Here is a 12,254-nt window from a genome sequence, read left to right on the forward strand (position 1 = left end):
GCGCTGAGGGCTCTCCGAGGCTCTGGGAAGGAGACCACTTTCTCACGCACTCCGACCCAAGGGAGGGCAGGGGCCAGGGCAAGAGGCACTCACACAGGCAGTGGTGGTGTCTTTTCAGGAGCCCCAGATAGCTCACTGTCTCCTCCAAGCAGCAACGGACTCTATTTATTAGCTGCTGGAGTTGCTGGAGGCAAAGCCCAGAACATCAGGACAGACACGGCTGTGGCAACGCTTCCCCCAGCCCCACGTTAAATCAAAGGGAACTGGACCCACAGACAAGGGGCGACCCCCAGCCCTGTGCCCCAGACAGGGAGGCGTGTCTAGGGCATTTCCAGCCAGCCAGTGAGAGTGAAGCGCATCCTCACTTCTGCAGCCCGGCTGGGGACACACAAAGTCCTGGTGGAAATGCAGGCTGAGGTGGCCAGTGACAGCAAAGACAGAGCGTGACCTGCCACTGGGGCCATTGCCCTGACGCTGCCCCAGGGACTGGGTTGCTGCTCACTGGCTGAGCCCAAGCTGGGTCTGAGACTGACCCTCGACCCAGCTGAAAACTACTGACCACAGCCAGGATCGCCAACTCCAGACAAGCTGAGCTGCCCACCCCACACCCAGGGGAGACAGGCGGGAGATAGGGAAGGCACCAAGTGCCCCTCGCCCCTGCCAGGGCTGCCCAGCCTGTGAGCAGCAGCCCCCAAGTCCCCCCACATCAGCCCAGCATCAACTTGACAACAGTCCTTTTGTTGAACAGGGCTGCATATCATCTCATCATTTATAGTTTGCAAATTCCTAGAAATAATCTAACCTTCCATGATTTCTCAGAAGCACTACTGGCCACTCCCCACCTTTTTAAAAGAAAATTCTACCAAAAGGCAATACATCTATGTTTCAATGCCAGGTGCCAAGAATATAGCTCTATGACTGCTTACAAAGGAAACACGTCCCAGCCAAGACACAGGACACTGGCCAGGACCCCCGGGGCCTCCCTCCAGCACCTGTCATCCCAGGCCCCCAACAGAGGAGAACCCAGCTCCGACTTCTAACACTGTCCACCGGTGGGGCCTGGTTCTGAACACTACAGAAATGGAATCCCACAGTCTATCCCCTTGGGTCTCAGGTTTCTCGGACTCAGCGTTATGTCCGAGGCATCACTGGTGGGGCCACTGATCATACAGTAGCCACAGCTCATTCTTCTGGCTGCTGTAGAGTCCCCAGTGGCATGAATTCAGCTTGGACTCAGCGTTACGTCCGAGACATCGCCGGTGGGCATGGTGGCCACAGCTCACTCTTTTGGCTGCTGTGGAGTCCCCCGTGGCATGAATTCAGCAGGTGCTGCTTTTCCATGCTGGTCAGACTGGGCGGTGTTCCAGGTTGTGCCACTGCATGGGGGCTGCTGTGAGCATTCTCCCATGTGACTTCTGTCAACACACACAGTTGTCCTGTCTCCATGGGGGAGTGGCCGAGGACTCCCACAGATACCAGAATCTGTGGGTGCGCAAGTCCCTGATATAAAATGACTTGGTATTTTCATACAACCTACGCACATCCTCCCATATATTTAAATCACCTCTAGGTTGCCTATAATATTTAATATGATGTAAATGCTATGTAGTAAATAGCATAGTTGTTCTACTGTATTGTTTTGGAGACGATGACAAGAAAAGAAGAGGCTGTACATGTTCAGAACAGCTGCCATTTGTTAAAAATATTTTCAGTCTGTGATTGGTGGAATCCATGGATGTGAAACTCATGGATACGAAGGGCCAACTGAATATGCATGTCTGTTGGGCAGAACTGCAAGATCCTAGGTAACAAAATGCTGGACTTTATAGATATTCTCGAACAGTGTTCCAAAGTGGTGATGCAGAGGCACACCCCACCAGTAAAGGCATGAGAGTGCAACCGCCTGCACGCAGCCCACGCCTGGCTTTTGCAGAGGTTTTCACTCATGTTTGCTCTAGTTATTTGTGTGGGGGTGGTGTGTAGTGATTTACCATCATGGGTTTCTTTGCCATTTTTCTGATAACTCGTGTTGCTAAGTACACGTTCACAGGCTTATGAACCAACTGGAATCCTCTTCTGTGAGGTGCCTGTGGAAAGCTGCTGTCCTTTTATTGTTTTTCAATAGAGTTGTCTGCCCTTTCCTTGTTGATTTGTAAGATATCTTTATATATTAAGGATGTAAGTCTTTTTCACACGTGTTGTGCAAACGCCCTCCCTTGTGCTGTGGGCTGCACTCTCTTCCTGGGGTATAATTTTAACAAAGTGTGTCGACCTTCTCCTTTGCGGTTGGCACTTGTGCATCTGTGTAAGAAATACTTGCCCACCGTGAAGGTGTCAGGGGAGCCTCCCACGGTGCCTTCTGGATGTGCTACTGCCTTATCTTTCACACGTGGGTCTGTGGTCCAGCTGGAAGTGCTTTCTGCACATGGTGAGTTGACATTTGGGAAGGGTCTTTTTTTTCCAGTTCAAACATCCGAGTGATCTGTATCAAGCTCTGAATGAATCACCTACCTCCCATGGCAGGGCAGTCCACCTCGGCCACAAACCCAGCCACCACGTATGTGTGGTCTGTGGCCAGTCTCCACTCTGTTCCATGGGTTAGTGTGTCCATGGGCTGGTGTGTCCACGGCTTGGTGTGTCCGCGGGCTGGTGTGTCCACGGGCTGGTGTGTCTAGCCTCGCACAAACACCACACTGTTTTCATTTCTGTGCTTTATAGCGTATTCCAATGCCTGATAGTATAAATCCCTTTCATCCTTCTTCCAAATTGTCTTCACTATTTTGGGTCTTTGATATTTCCATGTACATTTTGGAATCAGCTTGACAGTTCACACACTGAAAACCTGCCGGAACTTTATTGGGATTGTATTGGGCCTACAGATCCACTGGGTGAGAGCTGGTATCTCCACACACACGGTATCCCCTCCATGGTTTAGACCATCCACTGGGTGAGAGCTGACATCTCCATAAGCACAGTATCCCCTCCATGGTTTAGGTCATCTGTCATTTCTCTCAGTAATGTGGCATGGTTTTTAATGTAGAGGCCTTAAACCGCTCTTCACAGAATTTTTAGAAGAAATTTATTTATTGTAATAAATTTATCATGTCAGTTTTTAAATTTCCTCTCCAAACTGTCTTTTGCCAGCATACACAATGTCTTCTTGTTTGGTGACCTGTCCTGCCGCATTCACTGATGAATTCTAACAGCACGCTGCAGATGCGTTCGGATTTTCCGTGGACATAATCACGCTGTCTGCGACAGTTTCTTCTCAATCCTACTCCTTTTTTTTTCATGCCATACTGCATTGGATACGACTTCTGGCACAATGGGGAACAGAAACAATAGTACTAGATGCCCTAGTTTTATCCTCTATCTTAGGAGAAAAGATTTTAACATCTCCTCAGTAAGTATAACATTAACTGTAGGGTTTTTGAAGATACCTTCTGGCAGATGAAAGGCATTCCTATCTATTCCTAGTTTGCCAAGAGTTTTTTAGCCTCCTTGAGTGTTGAATTTTATCAAGTGCTTTTTTCCATCTGTTGAAATGACCTGTACAGATTTCCTCACTTATTCTATATTATGTGGTGAATCACACCCAGACTCTGAATGCAAATCAATCCTGCATCCCTACAATAAACCCCACTTTATAATGATGTATCATCCTTTTACATATTGCTAGATTGAAGTTACTAATATTTAGGATTTTTGTTTCTACGTTCATAAGAGAGCCTGGCATGTTATTTTCCTTCCTGTGATCCTTGTAAGAATGTGGAATCGAGGTACTGGGGCCTCATGAGGCAGGCAAGGTGTGCTTCCTCCTGCCGTATCCTCTCTAACAGTGTGTGTAAACTGCTGCTAGCTACTGCTCAAATATGGGACTGAATTCACCCACACAGCCAATGAGGTCTAGAGTTTTGTTTGTGGGATATTTTTAAATTACGGATTTAACTTTTTAATAAATATTAAACATCCCAGATTTTCTGTACCTCTTGGTAAATTATAGTTTTCTAAAAAAAAAGTTTCCTGTAAGTTGCCAAATTTATCCATGTTTTTAACGTCCCTACATTTTTCTTTTTTTAATGTGTAGGACTGGTAATGATCTATCCATTTTCATTCTGATACTGGCAATCTGTATTTTCTCTTTGTATCTTGATTAATCTCGTAGGGGTTTCACAATCCTTTCAAAGAGCCAATTCTTTTGGCTTTGCTAACTTGCCTACTGAACATCTGTTTTATATTTCGTTAATTTCTGCCTTAGTAATTGCATATATTACTACATAATGCTTACTCAGTCTGCCTTCGACATGTATGTTACCTCTCTGATGATGTGAGGACGTCATGACACTTTAACACTATTTGCCTCCCCTCTGTCTGCTGGGCCATTTTGTCAATAACACACACCTGACCATATCTGAAGCCCACCAGTCCTCATCATCACCGTTCCACGGTTGATGTTAACCTGGGCGCAGCCACATCAACTGTTTCCAGTGTCCCTTACTCCCTCCTCCAGACGCGCTTCCCTCTCAGATCACTCCTTTTCCACGTGGAGGGGGTTCTGTTGATGAGCAGTTCTCTCGTTTTTGTGTCTCTAAAACTGTTTTCACTTCACCTTTATTTCTGAAGTGTGTCTTCCCCAGGGTGCAGCTGGAGATTAGTTATTTTTCTCATGCATTTTGAAGGCACGCTTCCACTGTCTTCTGGATTCCATCATTTCTTCTAAGAAAGTCAGGTGTCAGTCTTCTCACTTTAAAAATCTTGTGACTTTTTTCTCTGACTTTAATGTGCTCTTAACATCTTTTTCTAGTTTGAATCTGCTTTTCTAAGATTTTATTTTTGTCTTTGGTTTTCAAATTTTTATCTTGTTATGACCAAGGGTGGTTTTTTTATTGTTGTTGTTTGTGTTTTTGTTTGTTTTTTTGAGACAGAGTCTTGCTTTGTCCCCCAGGCTGGAGTGCAATGGCATGCTCTCAGCTCACTGCAACCTCCATCATCCAGGTTCAAGTGATTCTCATGCCTCAGCCTCCTGAGTAGCTGGGATTACAGGCACCCACCACCTCACCAAAAATTATGTATTTTTAGTAGAGACAGGGTTTCACCATGTTGCTCAGGCTGGACTCAAACTCCTGACCTCAAGTGATCTACCTGCCTCCGCCTCCCAAAGTGCTGGGATTATAGGCGTGAGCCACCGCACCTGGCCAAGGGTGTTTTTTTGTTTTTTTGTTTGTTTGTTTGTTTGTTTTTTTAATTTGAGACAGAGTTTCACTCTTGTTGCTCAGGCTGGAGTGCAATGGTGCAATCTTGGCTCACCGCAACCTCCGCCTCCCAGATTCAAGTAATTCTCCTGCCTCAGCCTCCCTAGTCTTTATTTTTTTAATTTGAGACGGAGTTTCACTCATTGCCCAGGCTGGAGTGCAATGGCACAATCTCGGCTCACCACAACCTCTGCCTCCTGTGTTCAAGCAATTCTCCTGCTTCAGCCTCCTGAGTAGCTGGGATTACAGGCATGCACCACCACGCCTGGCTAATTTTGTATTTTTAGTAGAGACGAGGTTTCTCCATGTTGGTCAGGCTGGTCTTGAACTCCCAACCTCAGGTGATCTGCCTGCCGCAGCCTCCCAAAGTGCTGGGATTACAGGCGTGAGCCACCACACCCAGCAAGGGTGGTTTTTTAAAAGGAGAAATTTATCGATTCATAGAGCTTCTTGAATCTGTGACTTGAAGTATTTGGACAGTTTTGGAAAACTCTCAAGTGTTACCTCTTCAAATATTATTTCTGTCCATTTTCTCTCTCTCCTGTTCATCTAGGACTCTATATTCTTTAGATTTTCTATCATTTTTTATTTTGTGTTTCAATATAAGTTTTCTTATGCCCTGCCTTCTAATTCACTAATCCTTTTTTCTGCTTTGTCTACGTGGAGATTTAGCTAACCCACTAAATTCTTAATTTTAGTTAAGGTATTGTTCAATACTAGAACTCCCTTTGTAAAATAAAATGTAAGTTCTCTGGTAAAAGTCTCTACCATTTACTATTTCCTTTCACATGTTAATAAGACAGATTGAGTATCCCTCATCCGGAATGCTTGGGACCAGAAGTATTTCAGATTTTGAACTTGTTTTCAGATTTGGGATTTTTTTCTTCAGATTTTGGAATATCTGCATTGTACTTATGGGATGAACATTCCTCATCAAAAATCCAAAAACCTAAACGTTCCAATGAGCATTTCCCTTGTGCGTCAGGTTGGCTCAACAAGTTTCAGATTTTGGAGCATTTTGGATTTTGGAGTTTTAAATTAGGGATGCTCAATCTGTAAGCTGAGTGTCCAACCAACTATTTGAATATGTGCATCACCTGTTGGTCAGTTTCTACTTCCTGTTTTTCCTTGGCTTTAGTCATTGGATCCTGTTACCTGTGATGCCTAATGACTTTGGCTTAAATCCCAAACACTGTATGAAAAATTGCAGAGATTCTTGATGATGGAATTGTCCTCTGTCTTTGGAGAGACAGCATAGACATGATTCCAGGCTATGCTTTAGGTTTGGTTGGTCGGGGCTGGTCTATTTCTGGTTTACCTTCATCTCTCATGGTCTCAAGAGGAACTTGTGTTTACAAGAATCCCTCCTTCTGGGTGGGCCTTAAAATCCAACTTTCGTCTTCTTAGTACTCTGAGGGTACTCCGATTTCCGTTCAGCTTTTCCTGTAAAGTACTTGTTGCTTGACTTCTTAGACTCTCACATCATGCGCACACCAGCGAATATGGATCAGCAAAAGCCTGCCTCAAGGGGAAAACAGACTGAGCGCTGCAATCCCCTTGTGCTCCAGGGTTTTATTCCCAAGGGTTCCGAACTCTAATTTTTGTCTCTCCAGCCCAGTAAGACCACTAAAGCTATAAGCCACCACTGCTGTTCAGTCTTGGTAAGCTGAGACACAAGCTGGCAAATGTCCTGGGGGTGAGAAGGCAGTGATGACGAGTCTGAGTGATCTGGGAATGGGTGCCCCTCTAGGCCTGGCTCCCAGCTGCTCCGATGCTTCCCCCATGTTGGATCCATGTGTGTCTGCATGTCTGCGTCTATCTGCGTGTCTCTAGGTGTCTATCTGCATGTGTCTAAATGTCTGTGTTCATCTGCATGTGTCTGCGTGTCTGTGTTTATCTGTGTCTCTGGGTGTCTGTTTATCCGCGTGTGTGTCTGTGTGGCTGTTTATCTGTGTCTTTGTGTGTCTGTTTATCTGTGTCTCTGCGTGTTTATCTGCATGTCTACATGTCTGTGTTTATCTGCATGTGTCCATGTCTGTGCTTATCTGTGTCTCTGTGTGTTTATCTGCATGTGTCTACATGTCTATCTGCATGTGTCTGCATCTGTTTACCTATGTCTCTTCATGTCTGCATGTCTGTGTGTCTGCATGTCTATCTGCACGTGTGTCTGCATGTGTTTGTCTGTTTATCTGTGTCTCTGCATGTTTATCTGCATGTGTCTACATGTCTGTGTTTATCTGCATGGGTCTGCATGTCTGTGTTTATCTGCATGGGTCTGCATGTCTGTGTTTATCTGCATGCGTCTGCGCATCTGTGTTTACCTGTATGTGTCTCTGCGCGTCTGTTTATCTGCATGTGTCTCTGTGTCTGTTTATCTGTGTCTCTGTGTGTCTGTCTCTGTCTCTGCAAGTCTCTGCATGTCTGTGTCTCTGTGTCTATCTCTGTGCATCTGTGTTTATCTGTGTGTCTGCATGTCTGTGTGCATTTTTCTGTGTGCACGTGCCTGTGTTTTTTTGCTTTTGTTTTTGAGACAGAATCTCACTCTGTCACCCAGGCTAGAATGCAGTGGTGTGATCTCAGCTCACTGGAACCTCAGCCCTGTCTCCCAGGTTCAAGCAATTCTCCTGCCTCAGCCTCCCATGTAGCTGGGATGACAGGTGCTCACCACCACGCCTAGCTAATTTTTGTGTTTTTAGTAGAGATGGGGTTTCTCCATGTTGGCCACGCTGGGTCTCGAACTCCTGACCTCAGGTGATCTGCCCACCTTGGCCTCCCGAAGTGCTGAGATTCCAGGTGTGAGCCACCGTGCCCGGCCATGTGTGTGTGCTGTTTTAACCCAGGTTTTACAGTGGTTCTCAGCAGGAGGGCTGGTCTGACCGGTGAGTCCTGCCCAGCACATGGAACCATCCACAGTCATTCTTTGGGAGCTGAGCCCTTGTCAGGCACTGTGCCAGGGCCCGAAGGTCAAAATGCCCATGTTTTCAAGGCTGTGCCTCAGGGCGCCCCTCAGATGAGACCCCTGCCCTTGGCCCTCCCCACCCTTCCATGGAGCACAGATGGCAGCGGATTCTGGGCTGTCCCCTAACAGCCACTAACCATGGTCAGTACTCGGCACCCACCTGTTTACTGCCCCTCTGTGCCACGGGAAGCAGCGCTCTGGACTTTTCTGCAATTTTCTGTTGAAAAAAGGACAAGAGAAGAAAAACAGGAATAGCAAAAAAGGTGGGGAAGGGAGAAGAAATGGTCAGCTGAGTGCAGGGCTCTGGACGACGGTGCAGCAAAACACGCCTGCCCCTCCCGGGAGAGGCTGCTGGGGCCGTGACTAAGCTCTGGCAGCAAGTCACTGGAAGGCCTCTGTCCACGCATGGGAGCTCTCTGGGACCCAGTTTCCTCACCTGTCAGAGCAGGGTGAGACCTGTTCTTCCTGCTTCCCCAGAGCTACTGTGGGTCAGCTCTTGAGGGTAAATGTCCTCTAGGACACACGCCCTGAGGCACAGTCTGGATCCTGGCTGCCTGGAGACTGTCTGCAAGGATGACCCCCTTCTCTGCCTTTGGGGATGGGGCTGCACCAGGCCCACAGGGACAAGACAGCCATGAGGGTGCTCCGGGAACCGAGGCCCACCCCACCTGGCCTGCAGGCCCCCGCTGCCCCCCCAGCACCTCACCTTCTGCACCACTCCGTAGCACTGAATGGCATCCGAGAGCTGGGTTTTCAGCCGGTCCAGCTGAGGACGCTCCTGCTGCAGAGAGGGTACAGCTGGCACGGCATACCACCCACACCTCCTCCCACACCCATGTCCCACCTTCCCACACTCAGAATGGGACTTGCCATCAACTACTTCCCCCCCGTGTCACCGTCGTCTCCACAGGCACAGCCAGGGTCCCCAGGGACACCATCACCACAAAATCCGGCGCAGGGGTCACCACCTGCCAGAGCCAGGAGCTACTCAAGGCACATAAACCTGGCCCCACACCATTTCCGCGAGAAGCACTGTGACTCCTCTTCCACAGTGCAGGACACTGTGGCCCTGAGTCCTGAGTAGCTTATCTGTGGTCACATAGGTGGCGGGGCCACTGCCAGAACCATCCCCCTCCCCAGCATCTCGCCTGTACCTGGGCTCCCCGTGGCCTCCAGGGTCCACCAACCCCAGTTCCTTCCTGCTGGGACGTTCACCACCACACCTCAGTGCCCACCAGGCACCTGCTTCAGAGCTGGAGCTGGAGAAGCACTGAGCCAGGGTGGGGCTGGACAAGCAACCCTGGGGCCAGCCTCACTGCTCTGGCTCACTGTGGAACCCACAGCTTCCTTCCAGCACCCACCCCATGGCTATCAGAGGATTGGAGAGAGCCAAGGCTAAGGCGGGCTGGTCTGGGGTAAACCTCTGACGGCCGAGGGGCACTGGGAGCAGCCTATCACAGCCTTCACCTCTCCCCACAATCGAAGGCACTACATCTCATCAAAGCGTCCACGGCCCACAAAGTCAAAGATGTGGTAGGCACTGACTGCGCCCACCAAGCCGCGTGAAGGAGCCATTCGCTTCACGAGGAAACGGCCTGCACGGACCACCCACCCCTCCTCTCACCCCACAGAAACACCTCTCAGAATCGCAACCCTCCACCGTGTGGGGTCTCGCTCACACTTCACGTAAGTGCAGTGCCTCCCGTAAGAGGTGCCCAGCGTGTATTCTTGGATGAATGAGTAAATGAATAAGTGACCCAGGCACACCGGAGTCAGAGAATGAAGAACAAAGCTACAGAGGAAGAGGTCAGACACAGGCATCAATGCTGGTCATGACGCTGCTGACATCACTGCCCGAGGGCACAGGCCAGGGCAGCACCCAGTCCCCACAGAGTGGTCCCCGCAGGGCAGCCATGGCTATGAGGAGTGAGCCATGCATGGAGAGGTTCCAGGCCACTCAGCACGAAGCTCCCAGTGTTCCTGTCATCTGCCTTTAGGGAGACTCTGGCCACCCCATCACTGGACAGGGGGCTGCTGCCTCTGTCACAGGTTTTTAGTGTAACTAACTTTTGAACTGGTTCTACTTATTTAAGTACAAGTTTTATTACTGTATAATTTAGATCTGATAAAATTTACCCGCTTTAAGTGTAGAGTTCAGTAACTCTTAGTTGTACATCCATCCCCACAACCCAGTTTCAGAACATTCCCATCACCCCAGAAAGGGCCCTGAGCCTGCCTGCAGGCACCCCAAAACCAACCCCTGCTCCCGCCTGCAGGCACCCCAAAACCAACCCCTGCTCCCGCCTGCAGGCACCCCAAAACCAACCCCTGCTCCCAACCCCGACAACTGCTCGTCGACTTTTGGTCTCCAGAGATTGCATTTTCTGGATGTTTCACACAAACAGAACCTACACTGTGTGTTTGCTTGTGTGGGGGCGTGCAGTCTTCGGGCCCCACCACACTGTGCCCTGCCTGACTCTCTGCTCCTCACTGCTGACCACACCCAACGCAGCACTGGCCACGTCACATGCATTTTCCACAGGGAGGGCGGCATGCGTTTCCCCTGCAGGACTGGCTGATCCATGCTGCTGGCTCTGCAGCAGGCCGAACTTGCAACCTCAGCCCTCCCAAGGCAGTGAGAGCAGCCATGGGCAGCACCTATGGCAGGGACAGGTTGGCGTCTCGCTCACACTGTACGCATGAAGCGGGTGTGGACCAGCGGCTCACACTGTACGCATGAAGCGGGTGTGGACCAGCGGCTCACACTGTACGCATGAAGCGGGTGTGGACCAGCGGCTCACACTGTACGCATGAAGCGGGTGTGGACCAGCAGCTCACACTGTACGCATGAAGCGGGTGCAGCCAGAGGCTCACACTGTGTGCATGAAGTGGGTGTGGGCCAGCAGGCTGCAGCTTGCTGACTCCTGCCCCGTAAAATCTTGGGGTTCAGCAGTATTTAATCTTTTGTCACAAATACCCTCCAATCTTCAGCAACTGGGCACTGACCTGATGTGGTGGAGCGGAGGGTGTGGGGACGGTTAGAAGTGGGGACAGGGCCAGGCGTGGTGGCTCACGCCTGTAATCCCAGCACTTTGGGAGGTAGAGGTGGGCAGATCACTTGAGGCCGGGAGTTTGAGACCAGCCTGAGCAACATGGTGAAACCCCACCTCTACTAAAAACACAAAAATTAGCTGGGCATGGTGACGGGAGCCTGTAATCTCAGGTACTCAGGAGGCTGAGGCATGAGAATCACCTGAACCCAGGAGGCAGAAGCTGCAGTGAGCCGAGATCATGCCACTGCACTCCAGCCTGGGAGACAGAGCAAGACTCCATCTCAAAGCAACAAAAAAAACTGGGGACAGGGTGGAGACGAGGGAACGGCCCTGGGGCAGCTGAGCCAGGACGGTGGTGATGGCTGTGGCAGTGGGTGTGCTGACGGCCACCGCCACGGCCATATGTCTGGCCTGAGGCCCATGCATCTGGTAAGGCGCCAGGGTAGGTGAGGGGATAGGGAGGGTGCACGTGCGGGTGGCTGATGCAGCAGGGGGGCAGGGGATACAGAGCAGGGGAGAGGATGGTGAAACAAACAATGGTGGGCCATCAGCTTCCAGTAAGGCCTGGCCGGGAAGACCCAGGGTGCTCCTGTCCCCACTACTGCATAAGCCAAGGACAGCAAGAGTCTGGGCGGCCACACCAGCTCCCGGCACGTGGTCAGCACACGGCTGCTGCCCGAATGACTGAACACAGGTTCTGAGCCATGGAGCCACGTGAGGCTGGGTGCCAGGCCAGTCGGTGTCCATCCACACGTCAGCCTCCCTGTATCCTGCCTTGTGTGACATCCCTGCTCCCATCACAGGCACAGGGGTCTGTTCCTCTCCTCCCTCCCAGCCCCAGACCCCAGGAACATACCGGGGAGGAGCTGAGCAGCAGCTCGGCCATCTGCTTCACGGAGCTGGCGCTGGCTGCAATGGTCTTGTTGGTCTCCTGCTGCACCGTGTGCCTGGGGGCCGAGAAGGAGCCAGGAGCGAAGGCAGGGGAGGAAG

At 50.3% G+C, this 12,254-nt stretch overlaps 1 protein-coding gene across 6 annotated transcripts in view; it reads right to left on the minus strand.

Moving 5' to 3' along the window:
- Positions 1-12,254, minus strand: part of TSNARE1 (t-SNARE domain containing 1) — a 133,183-nt gene that overhangs the window by 36,848 nt on the left and 84,081 nt on the right. For all 6 annotated transcript variants that reach the window (XM_058444083.1, XM_058444082.1, XM_058444080.1 and 3 more), the window contains 3 exons: positions 12,121-12,211; positions 8,918-8,992; positions 8,372-8,428 (listed from right to left, as the gene is read on the minus strand). In XM_058444083.1, the coding sequence (XP_058300066.1) occupies positions 8,372-8,428; positions 8,918-8,992; positions 12,121-12,211 (223 nt within the window). The remainder of the gene's footprint in view (positions 1-8,371; positions 8,429-8,917; positions 8,993-12,120; positions 12,212-12,254) is intronic.

Source organism: Hylobates moloch, unplaced genomic scaffold (assembly GCF_009828535.3).
Source record: "Hylobates moloch isolate HMO894 unplaced genomic scaffold, HMol_V3 SCAFFOLD_9, whole genome shotgun sequence".
Classification (NCBI taxonomy): Eukaryota; Metazoa; Chordata; class Mammalia; order Primates; family Hylobatidae; genus Hylobates; species Hylobates moloch.